General features: G+C 37.8%; 1 protein-coding gene across 1 annotated transcript; it reads right to left on the minus strand.

The window, feature by feature from the left end:
• Positions 1 to 2427: 2427 nt before the first annotated feature.
• On the minus strand, positions 2428 to 11444 carry DNAAF1 (dynein axonemal assembly factor 1). The gene is made up of 13 exons (XM_065641175.1): positions 11324 to 11444; positions 10868 to 10996; positions 10265 to 10397; positions 9241 to 9332; positions 8168 to 8389; positions 7271 to 7437; positions 6894 to 7015; positions 6131 to 6339; positions 5001 to 5261; positions 4617 to 4726; positions 4097 to 4165; positions 2831 to 3209; positions 2428 to 2525 (listed from the first exon to the last, which is right to left on the minus strand). Exons 1-13 carry the CDS (start codon positions 11442 to 11444, stop codon positions 2428 to 2430), a joined length of 2112 nt encoding a protein of 703 aa, XP_065497247.1.
• Between the last annotated feature and the right edge of the window lie 337 nt (positions 11445 to 11781).

Here is an 11781-nt window from a genome sequence, read left to right on the forward strand (position 1 = left end):
GAGCCGCTCCTGTGAAGAAGCAAGCTTGTGTTCCTTGGCTTTTTACATTGTTAATTTTACTTGAAGGTGATGTGCTGAGACTGTGTTTTTGCACTATGCTGTACATTTGTAAAATTTTACAGAAAATGCTAATTAAACATGTTTCCTTTTTCTCATTTAGTCCTGCTCTGGCATTTCTCACTACTTTCACCTATCCCTTGCGCCTCTCCTCCTTCCCAAGTCCTTACTGAAAAGTGAAAACAGCTTCCAGGAATTCAGGAGATTCACCTGTGAGATAATGTAGGGCCCACTGGTGGGTTGTGATTGTTTGTGTGAATAAACAGGAGCTGGAGAGATCTAACATCTAAAATGTGGCAAAGTAAACACCTCAGAAAGCAGCTGATATTTTCAAACTAAAATGCCAGTCAGTGTGTGTATATCAGGTAAAATGCAGATCAGAGTGAAAGAATCTATAGTTCTTGAAATTACTTGCATTTTTTATCCTTTTATCATTTTTTCCTTGCCTCCAGTGATAACAGAGCTCACACTTCACTCTTGGAATTACTTTTTAAAATATTTTGTTTATAAACATTTTTTGAAGTGTGACTTGATCATACGGTCCTTCTGACTTATTTGTTCTTAGTGTAAGAAGCAGGTACCAGGACAGGCACTAAAACACAGCACAAACAATGCACAATGCAAAGCCCTCAAAGCAGGCCTTCTCCAGCTGTCTGTCAGAAAAGGGAGGCAGATAATTATTGTAGGACCAAGCTCACAAACATTGCTGGCAGCATTTGCAGCTTTCTAAAGAGAAGGTTTCTATAAAGATGCTTTCAGATAAGCCTGTTCTCCACAGGCTCTTGCCCATCCTTCCGCCCTGTCCTGAAGGCCAAGGATTTTACCAGCGTGTTTTTACTCATGGAAGGTGGAAAATGGCTGAAGTTTAAAGCAATTGTGTTGTCTTCCCTGAGGGCTTTTACAATTATTTTGTGTTACGGTTAGAACCAGTTCTCTTACCACCAGATGGCATCTAAGCCCAGCTAATTAGAAATTGTCAATAAGCCCATAGTGATTTTTTTTTAAATGTGGACATTACAACGTGTGCTTAGTGATTTGTTATAAGTAGAATTGGAGATTTACAGAAATATGAAAAAAGACATCCACCTAAAGTTGGGTACGATGAAAGAAGTGAGGTCACCTAAAGCCAAGCTTCTACTGCTGTTGCAATTGTTGATTATATCATAAAACCAACATCAGCCCTCAAAGATGACGCCAAATCTCTTATGTTGTGCTTAAACAGTGTACAATTATTTTTTTAACTGACCAGCACAGCCACCTCTGTGTTAGGAAAACGAGAGCCCTTAATGCCTCAGCAGAATTGGCCAAGAGTTGTCTGTTTCCCCCAACCCTTTTTGCGGTGTCCGAGAGGAAGCACTGCTCTCCAGCAGCCTCTACTTCCTCAAATTTTATTCTCTAGCTCAAAAGGGAGAGAAAAAATAGAAGCGGGGGGAAGGGAAGAAGACAGAAGTGGGCTGAGGCGTCCATGCTGCTATCTTCCATTTCACTTTGGCACAAGAATACCACTGCGATGTGAAAGAGAAGCTGATGACAGAAGTCCTTTGGCTGGCTTTTGACACCAAAGCTGTCTTTCTGCCACTACTGACTGGCTGGTTATTTTTCTGTTATATTCAAAATCCTGATCCTGAGACAAACCTCACAATGAAAAACAATGAAAACAGTAGATCTAAGTATATGCTTCATCAAAGATTGCCCTAAAAGGTAAAATGAGATTTTTTTTCCATGCACAAATTCTATTTCTGCATCTGTTTTTGCATAAACAACCATAATGTCTATGAATATTAGATCCGTAAAGGACCGTGTTAAGAAGCAATCTCGATTTGTCATTGAAGTCCATCTGGTATGACATATACTGGTAAGGAGATGATACAAGTTAAAAATATTTGTAGTTATGAGTAGAATCTTTATTTAGTTCAAATGACAGAAATATGTAACATTATGGATAGAAACCCTAGGACATAAACATTTAACTAATTTCTAGAAGTGGAATTTAACCTTAAAACAGTAGTGCCTTCACTTTCAAAGCAGTGAATGCTGCCAGCTGCCTCGAAGAGCTTGGAGCCAAGGGATCTCCAGCCGTACTGGCAGTGGGAAAACAAGGAACTTGCTACCTGTGGGTTACAGAGGATTTGGAGCTTTTTTCATGCAGACACAATCAAAAGTTCTGCCCTGGAGGTCAGATGCTGTTGATCACAGCAGCCTCTGACTGATGGAAACACTCAGTCCTCCTGTTGAAGGTGATGGTTTTTATGCCACAGTGTTATGCCAGTTTTAACTGATGTCCCATTGCTGAACTCTGCACTTTGAGAGGAACCACATGCAGCCAGCCAGGCACCGTGCTCCAGCTTTGGTCTGGTCTTTTCAAACTGATTAATCTAATCCACTCTCACGGTCCTCATCATCCTGTGCTTCGTGGGGACATCCTTCACCCTCAGCCAGGCCCTGTGCTTCTCCATCACCCCCGTTCCCTGCTAAAGCATGAAGGCAAAAGGCAAATGAAACTCATCCATGGTCTTTAATACTGGAAAGAGAAATGCAGAGCTCAATTTTTAAAAACCCATTTAAATACAACTCAGCAAGAACTTCTGTGTAGAAAAAGAGAAAATAACATTTAATTCCTCATGTATTAGGATTCCCACATAAATAAAAGAGGTGGTTGTTAACTAACAATGGACTGAAAATTTTTTCAACAAGAGGTGAATAAATCCTTAATTTTAGTGTGCATGTGCCACTGACCTTTTTCTCTGTAATTAATATGTCACTGTAATCTTACCAGGGCAAGTAACTGTAATCTTACTGTCCTCTTCCCAAGGGCTTGGGTCATCTGGTTGATTGCAGACTGGTGACAATAGCAGATTATCCTTGGGCTCAGTGATAACCTCTTGTATCAAGGGTTTCAAGGGGGTTCCTTGATTATCTTTGGTCTCCAGGTATCTTTCTGAAGTAGCAGGCTCTGTAAAGAGGCTTTCAACAAGGGGTCTTAAGTTCTCCTTTTCATGCTCTTTATGTATCTTATACACACTCGAAAAAATTGCTGTTGGAACTTCTTCTCCTACTGAATTCTCAAGCATGCTTGTATTGTTTTCCTCTAATGCAGAATCGCTGTCATTTGTCATTTCAGAAATTATTTCAATCTTTGGGTGATAGTCCTGCTGATGAAAATTCCAAACGTAAAAAATGTAATTGAAAAGATATTATTTTAGATGTAAAAGCTAAATATCTCTTGGATCCACATAACAGCTGTCAGCTTTGATGTGCTGTTCTACCAAAACGTATGGTACATGTGCTTCACCCATAGCTCTGCTTCTTTGTGGATGAGCCTTGGATTAACTATTTCTCAGGCATTAGCAATAAACTGACCATAAGCTGTTAATAATTCAGAAAAAGAAGTCTGGATTATGTTGGAAGGACTTGTACAAACATGTACTGTATCAGTCTGAAGCCAGGCAAGCGTGAGTCAACGTCAGCACGAGAATCAAAGCTGCGCTTTTACTCTTTGTTGTTTTATTCTTCTTTTTTTCTCTTCTGTTTCTGTTTACAGGCTTTTGCCTAGATCAGATTGAGCACAGCACAATGCTAATGTGGGCACGAACTGCTTTGTATCTGACCAGCCCCAAGCGGCGCAGAGGAGTTTCAGTCTCTGTGTTCTCAGTTGAAAAGTGTGATTTTATTCAGTAGCAGGCACTTCGTTCTACCTGTTCAGTCCTTTGCAGCATATTAGTACTGGTAAAGTGTATTTTAAGAGTAATCTTCATTAAAACACTACAAGCTACTAAGAAATTAATCTTATTTAACTATTGCATTACTTGATCCTAGTTTTTCATTCTCCTATTTTTGCAAGACAATAATGTAAAAATATCAAATTAAAAAATATCTACAAGTAGACAGAGAAGATCTGCTGAAACATCCCTTTTAATTTATAAATGCATTACTGATCGTATCTCCCAAACCAGTATTTCATAACTGATTATTCTCATTTGCAAAACATTTTTAAACGTGTTTAGAGACACTTAATCACTGGAATTAATAAGAATCTTACCTTTTGAACAAAGATTTCCTCTTCTGGGGGAAATTCATTTGCATCTATATCTTCTAAATCAGGCAGTTCCTGAGGACAATCACAAGATCATTAATCAGTGGGAAAAGCTACTCTAACCAATAAAATATGACATCTCTATCTCATTGGGATCTTCTTCAGAGCAATGCATTTCAGGGTAAGAGGCCACAGCCAGGAACACTGCACTGTCACCCTCTTTGAGATGACAGTTTTCCTCTGTTAGGCACATGTGGGAAAAGCAAAATTCATCTGTCTGCAGAAACAGCAGATGGGTACGAAATTTTCTCCTTGGCTGTGTGATTATGAAAAAAGGAAGATAAAAGGATAAACAGCAAAGCATTAACAGGATTTTAAAAGCAAACATGGTTTATGTCTATTAGCTGTTCCTTATCTATGCAGTAGACTTAATATCAGCTGCAACCCATCTTTACGGGTAAGACCCAAATCCAGGATCTACAGTCTACCAGATCTGAACTTCCCACAAATTGAATCTGATACATACGTCAAGATAAAGTTTCTCTGATGTTTCCAGTTTGATCTGTTCAGTTTCAGCATATTCATCCAGTTCAGGAGGCAGGGCCTTTTCAGTAGCTGTCTTCTCTCCTGGTAGATCTAGAGAATAAACAATAGCCAGTTGCAGAGAACTAACCAAATAAAAGACTTTCTATAATACAGCAAGCACTGTGACACCAGACTGCTGGGGACCTGACTGCCATTGCAGAATTCACAGTTGAATCCCATGTTTTGTCTTTTGATCATGTTCTTGGTCTTGCTTATATTATATAAACTAATATTTGCATTTTGCAGTAATGTATTCCACAGATCTACAAAAGCATTCTTCCATGTGTGAAGGCACATGGCCATCTCTAGTGTGATTGTGCATTACCATCTGTCTTCTTGTCGAAGTTTGAGTGTTCATAAGGGTTTGATTCTTGTGCATCCTCTTGAATGCTAGCAGGAATATTTCCAGATGTGAAATCTGTGTTATCTCCCGTATTTGGTCGAAGCGTTATCACTTCATCACGAGCATCAAAATTTTCATATCTAAATTTTTCAGTCTTCTCTTGAGTTTTTTCCTCTTCTGATACATTTGAAGTCTCTGATGTATTAGCATTTCGATCACTGTTATCTGAATTTGCAGGTGCTCCTACAGAAGAAACATGTTAATCAAAACTGATGAGTTAATGTACCATTACTCATTCTAAACATCTAAACTTTACTACATGGTCTTAATCGTTTGGCCTAAAATAGCAGCAAAAGCTCCTACTTTGAGCAGCTATCTGTGAATCAGTAGTCCTTCCGAGATTGCAGCAATATTGTAGGTTTTGCCATTTCAACTCCCTACAAATACAGAACCCCAGCAAAAGAAACTCATATAGAGAGAACACTATAGTAAATAAGTCTGGTAGCTATAGTTAACTTTGAAAAGACTGACAAGTGACTAGATATTTAAATATATGCTTGAGCATTTTAATGGATCAGTGACAGATGCTGAAGTTACCCTTTCCTTTATGCAATCTACGTGCTTGCAGAAAAACTTTTACTTGTTAGTCACCCATGTTTGATTTCACAGCCTGTAAAACCCAATTGGTATAAGATAGATAAACACTCCTCTGCACTGTAGCCCTGCCTTCTTATTTGGCTTCAGTCCTGTTTATCCTGAAACATGCACTCTTCTCTAGAAAGGTTAGGCTGGGACCTATTATGGGTTATAAATGTACGCCTGGTATGCTCTGATAAAGAGCACAAGAGCTCAAAACTGTGGGACAGAAAGTGGTTTGTTGGATTTTTTTTGTTTTATCAGCAGTGAGAAAGGTGATGATTGCTTAAAATCATTCTGGTTAATCTAAGATGCACCAAGATTAATAAAATACTTTGTATGGGAAAGGAAGATTATTCATAAATATCTTCCAAAAATTGCATCAGCCTGCTTATGAATGTTTAGGGACTGTTCATTTATTTTAAACATTCAAATTGAAGCATACACAGACATCTTCCAAAACAGTAACCACAAACCTTCTAGGATATCTGTGCCATTTCCACATTCTGCACTTGTGCCTCCTTCTTCCATATACTTTTGTCTTTTCTTTTCTGCTACGTTTTGCCTGATCGCTGCTAAAGCATCGATGCTATCTTGGATTTTTTTTCTCTCTCTGGTTTCCCATTTTTCCCGCTCTGCTTTCTCAGCTTCAAGCCCTCCAACAGCCCAGGCTTCTGCACAGGCTCTAATGAAAACACAAAAGCTCGCTGTAATATAGCTATAAAAGTCCATCTTTACAATGAAAGAGAAACTTAAAATAGCTGGCAACAGCAGAAAATACCTGCAAAAGAAAAAGAAACAACATACAGCAACGACAATCCCTTATGCAACAGTGGTGCACATATGTCTTCTATGTGGAACCCCAGCAAAAGAAATAGCAATATCCCAATGCTGGTGCTTACAGCACCAGAGATCTGCCAGGAGTGCTGGTCTTGGCTCTGCTTTTCCAGACACTCGTTCAGTTCTGTTGAAATCGGGGTTTGCCTCCAGTCTATGGACTTGGTGTAAAATGGTTCTGTTTGAGAATTAATTATCTTGTGAAAAAATACATGTTTTCTTCTAGGTATGTTAGATGTACAACCCTGTAGTATAATAGTCTTGTACTCAAAGTCACCCATCCTCAATAAATTACACTGGTTGGTCTTCCTTTCCTTCCATGGCAATACTGACAAAAAATGATGACTGATCATTAGCATTTGAGCTTTGTTGCTGTGTAAAGAATACAGCTCTGTTTCTTACCTATCCTTTGGGAAAACAGGTCTGTCATCCAGATACGTTAGTTCTTTTAGTCGAACAGTAAGTGTTTTTCTATAATTAGCAATTTTCCTTATCACTTGGTTTCCCATCAAATTCAACACACGCTAGAGAAACACGGGAAACAATTTTTAAAGTTGAGTAGCAAAAAAACCCCAGTCTGGAGATGCACTTTCCCTATCATTTAAAAAATAATAAGTGAACAAAACATTCTTGGTATTCCAGGTAATCTACAAAAAACAATTAATGTTTTCTAACTTTTTTTTTGATCAATATTTTTTGTGCACTAGACTACGCAACAAAACCATTTAATGGGATTCACCCATATACATGATACAAACCCCCAGCTATATTTGGCTTACCAAATTAGGCATGGTCTCCAGAATACTTATAATATTTGGATCACTTAGGTTGTTGTGGGAAAGATCGAGAACAGAAATACTTGGGCATTCTTGCAAGTGCTGTATGTCCTCCACTGTTTCTAACTTGTTGTGAGCAATCTGCAGAGTCTGCAGGACTTTCAGACAAGCTGTCAGACAGAAAGGCAAGAGCTATTGCTTCAGAAAAGTTTTCTGGAGCAAGTAGACAACTGCATTGTCAAAATAATTGTTCCTATCAAATTGTGGGGAACTTTTTCTAAATTTGTTGTTCTGCTATATGTACTTTTCAGCAATGCCTCCAAAGCTGCTTTCTTCATCTTAGGAAAAATAGTTGCTTGGTTTTAGGATGGTGGTTGTTTTCAATTTGTTACAAACTAGTCAGTTACACAAAAGCAAGGGCTTGTGTTTCAAATTACTGCAATGTACACAAATGATAATTTGAAGGATTTTTAAAAAAATTTTCTGCTGTAGATAGAATAAGTCCTTGAACGGGCAGAAAAGATTTGGTAATCATGTCTGCCACTGTCAAAGCACATCATAACTGTAAAGTAAATGGGGAAAACTGGATTGCCAGCCTGCCTGCAACACAGACAAGTACTGAGATGGCATTAAAAAGTGAGGAAAGACTACTCAATTGTTCTAGGTATCCACAAGAAAGTAATTATACTATATCTTTTCTGTTTTCTCACCTATTGAAATTGCACAACACATAGATTTGATTCTTGAAGCCTTGTGGGCTTTGGTATGGGATATTGTGCAAAATTTTAACATAAATAAAACCCCCTTGAAACTACTGCCACTAATAATAGCTTAGCTTAGTCTATACTTAGGAATATGGGCTCGTTATAAGTTAAAACATGTGGCACAAACAGTTCTTACAGAGATTCTCAATGGTCTTGATGTAGTTGTTACTGATATTGAGGGCATCCAGCTTTTGTAAAGGTTCAAGGTTTTCAATTTTCTTAATTAAATTGATTTGCAAGTAGAGGCAACGCAACTCTGTCAGAGCCTCCAAATTCTCAATTTTTGTTAAGGCATTGCATTCCAGCCATAAACACTTCAATCCAGTATACTCTTCAAGATTTTCCAGGCGGTCAAATCCTGCAGAAAAAGATGGTTTAAAACAAAATTGCTTTAGCTGGAAACAAGTCTTCGGAAGAGTAAATTTTATTAAACCAGCACCGCTGAAACAGCCTGTGAGAACAGCACTACTCAAATTGATAGCAATATTTCCACTGAATCAATAGTAAAGTACTTGGCCCATACAGAGCTAAAATGTATAGGTACCTATTTTGGTCTATATCTCAAGCAGCCCTTTAGGTTCTCAAATAATACATATTGAGTAAGTAGCACAACCAAAGCCAAATGCAGAAGGTAGGATTAGCACGTACTACTTATTTAAAACTATTCTCATGCAAACCTGAACTAGCTAACCATATTATGCAAAAAACTGTTCATAGATCACAAGAGCATGATCCAGGTTCATTCTAGCAACTTGTTTTTCTTTCAGTAGTATTTGACAACAGGCAACAAGTGTTTACTGTTTGTTTTCTTCCTGACGATTTTTATTTGGCAGTAAAAAAGTCCCCAAAGCTGGAAAACAGGTTCTTTATACAAACACATTTAAGAAGAAATACATATATTTTCCTCTAAATGCAACCCAGACCAGTATTTTAAGACATTTCTCCGAAGCTACTCTTTTTGGGGGGGAAGTGTCCCTTAATTCCTATTGATCCTTCAAATTACTCCACAAAGTGAATTAGGTCTATAATCAATTCACTTTTCTACCTTCATATTGACTAACTTTGTTTCACAATTTCATTATTACATAAAATTAAATTCTGTTTCTAATTTAAAAGATTAGATACCTTACTTCAATAAGCCATAAAATAGATTGTCTGCTAAAACGCTACTTAGAATGATAAAATTAAACAGTCACATCTGCATCTTACCTTTATAATGCAAGTAAAGTGTATCATTGAGGTATGGGGTCAAGTATAATTTCTGCTGTTTACAGATGTCTCGCAGAATCTTTTTTGTCATTCTAAAATAACAATGGAAAGCAGAAGCAAAACAAAAAATGTATTGCAGTATACATTCTGAAATCTTTGGGTTTTTTTAACAGATTTTGATGCTCAATTAATAGATTTTAGGCAAGAGAAATGGCTTTGGCTTTCAAGACTATACTCAAAATAAAAAAGCAGTAGGTTTTTTAGAGTGGCTTTCCATCTCTACCTGTTTGAAGTGAGTTACCAGGCTCTTCTGCTAAAATGAAGAGATTAAGCAGGGAATTAGAGAGTCCATCTTCTTGGAAAAGAGCAGCAAAATAAACTCTGGAAGGTTTCACCAACAAGTAAGTAGGTACAGGAACGGAAGGTAAATCATCATTGTTACTTACATATTACTGCGTAACTAGCCTACACGACCAGACTTTCAACAATGTTATTAAATAGTACCAAATATGGTTTTTAATTTTAGTATTTGCTTGCAATGTGCTTAATCAGAGTTATCACGAGAATAATCTCATTTTGCAACTATTAATGAGCAGCCATTGCAGCATATGCTGGTTTAGGCTGGAACAAAATTAGAGCCAGAGTTTACAAAAGAGTTATATCTCTGGATTTCCTCTGCTAAAATGTATCTTGACAACTGTAATATTTACATTGTGATTAATTAATACAATGCATTGTCTGAATTGACGCTGAGAAATGCTCAAATCTACTGATAAATCACTCCCAAAGGAGTTGGCACAATTTTCTCCAGATCCACTACCTCATGTATTTAGAATGTAGTTTGCTCCTGAGGCCATAAAGAAGCTGTACAGATGCTGGAAATACCAACGATTCCTGATTTATTGATCAATCTCAAATTCATCTTCAACATTGTTCTCTTGAATTAAGTTGTTGAATAGCAAAATTCCCATTGCCCTCAATATGTCAAGAGTTAAATAAAAAACTTCCACAAACCATATATTACCTTACACCGCTCCTCTTTTCTTCTGTCCTTTGACTGAATGAGCTGGTTACCGATTTGCAGTCACCATCTGATTTTTGTTCATTCGGTTCTGCTCTGGATGTGTAGCTGATGGCTTTGTCTTGAATTTTAACGTCTCCGTAAGAAAACAAGTTGCAGTTAAACAGCATGAGTGGGGAAAAAGTGTCATGTTGGCAATTACTTTAGAGAAATGTTGAAGAGCACTTGAATATGAATTTCAATAAAAGAAGTGCTCTAACCAAGATTTTTGCTGACATTTCTAATGAAAGGAAACTTAATTTTTTTAGAAGGTAAAGTACTAAAATAAGAGGCAGCAAAATAAACTGTTGAAATCTGCATTATTTTTGTGTTTAGATCTGCAAGTCAGGAAGTACCCACTAGTCTTAAGATTATTATAACATACAGTAACAATAAAGTAATGGCACCGATGTTCTCAAGGTCTTAGACATCTACTAGGTATTACAATTAATTAACAATAATTTGAGTTAACAAGACTGCTAACTTTGCATGTAAAGAGACTACAGTTATGGTCTATCTAAGTCACTTCAAGCACTGTTTGTTAGTCTAGCTCTTCTACAAATTTACCCTTTTGCACTTCTTGGAAGGTGTCTCCAGTGCTATACTCTTTAGACTGCCTTTGATTAATAGCATTTTCAGTACTCTTCTCTTCAGATTCTTGTTCTGCACCTTCTAGTTGCACTTTTAGTCTGTACACTTAAAAAGACACAGTGCAAACAACGTGATTGTACCAGCTCAATTAAACATGATTGTAATTAAAACATTAAGAGATCAGGCTAGCTGTATGATTGTAACACAGGAAAAGGTATCCCTCCAGCAAGAAGTAAAAAAAAAGAATTTTTTTTAAAAAGCACAAGAAGATAGCAATTGAGTAAGCCTCAGTTATGGCAAGATTTTCAGTGACTTCGCTGGGAGAATGAAAGCATATTGCACCCAGACGAGTAACAACAGACTTGATGTCTAGGCTTTATGTTCACTAAAGTTCCCTAAGTTAGTCCTAGTGAGCCAGCTTGACAGGCTCACCTGCATGAACAGAATCGCCTTCATTTTCTGCTTGGGTGTCGTTCACAGATTCCTCCGACCCCTCTTGCACAAGAACTTCCCCTCCAAGGCCTTTGTCTGAGTCTCCAACTTGCGATTCCATTTTAAGGTATGTGATTTAGACAAACATCAGCCAAGTCAGTATTCAATTTACAATCCAACTTTTCCAGGCAAAATGTCCAATGTTTTAGTAGGAGAACCTGTTACAGATAAGAAAACCAGTATGAGTAATTACGAAGCCTGGACGGAGCTGGCAACCTGGGTGAAGATGCCAAAAGGCAAGGAGTTTATCTCCAATCCTGCCCACAGCAGGTGTCACTCAGAGCAGAGAGGACCACGGCTAAGCCTCCCGAAGCACAGTAAGATACTTTTTTCCTTTCAAAGCTGTGGAGCTGAGGACAGCTCTCCTTCGAGCTCTTGTGTAGCACCTGCCCCACTGC

This window comes from Caloenas nicobarica, chromosome 9 (assembly GCF_036013445.1).
Source record: "Caloenas nicobarica isolate bCalNic1 chromosome 9, bCalNic1.hap1, whole genome shotgun sequence".
In the NCBI taxonomy this organism is placed as follows: domain Eukaryota; kingdom Metazoa; phylum Chordata; class Aves; order Columbiformes; family Columbidae; genus Caloenas; species Caloenas nicobarica.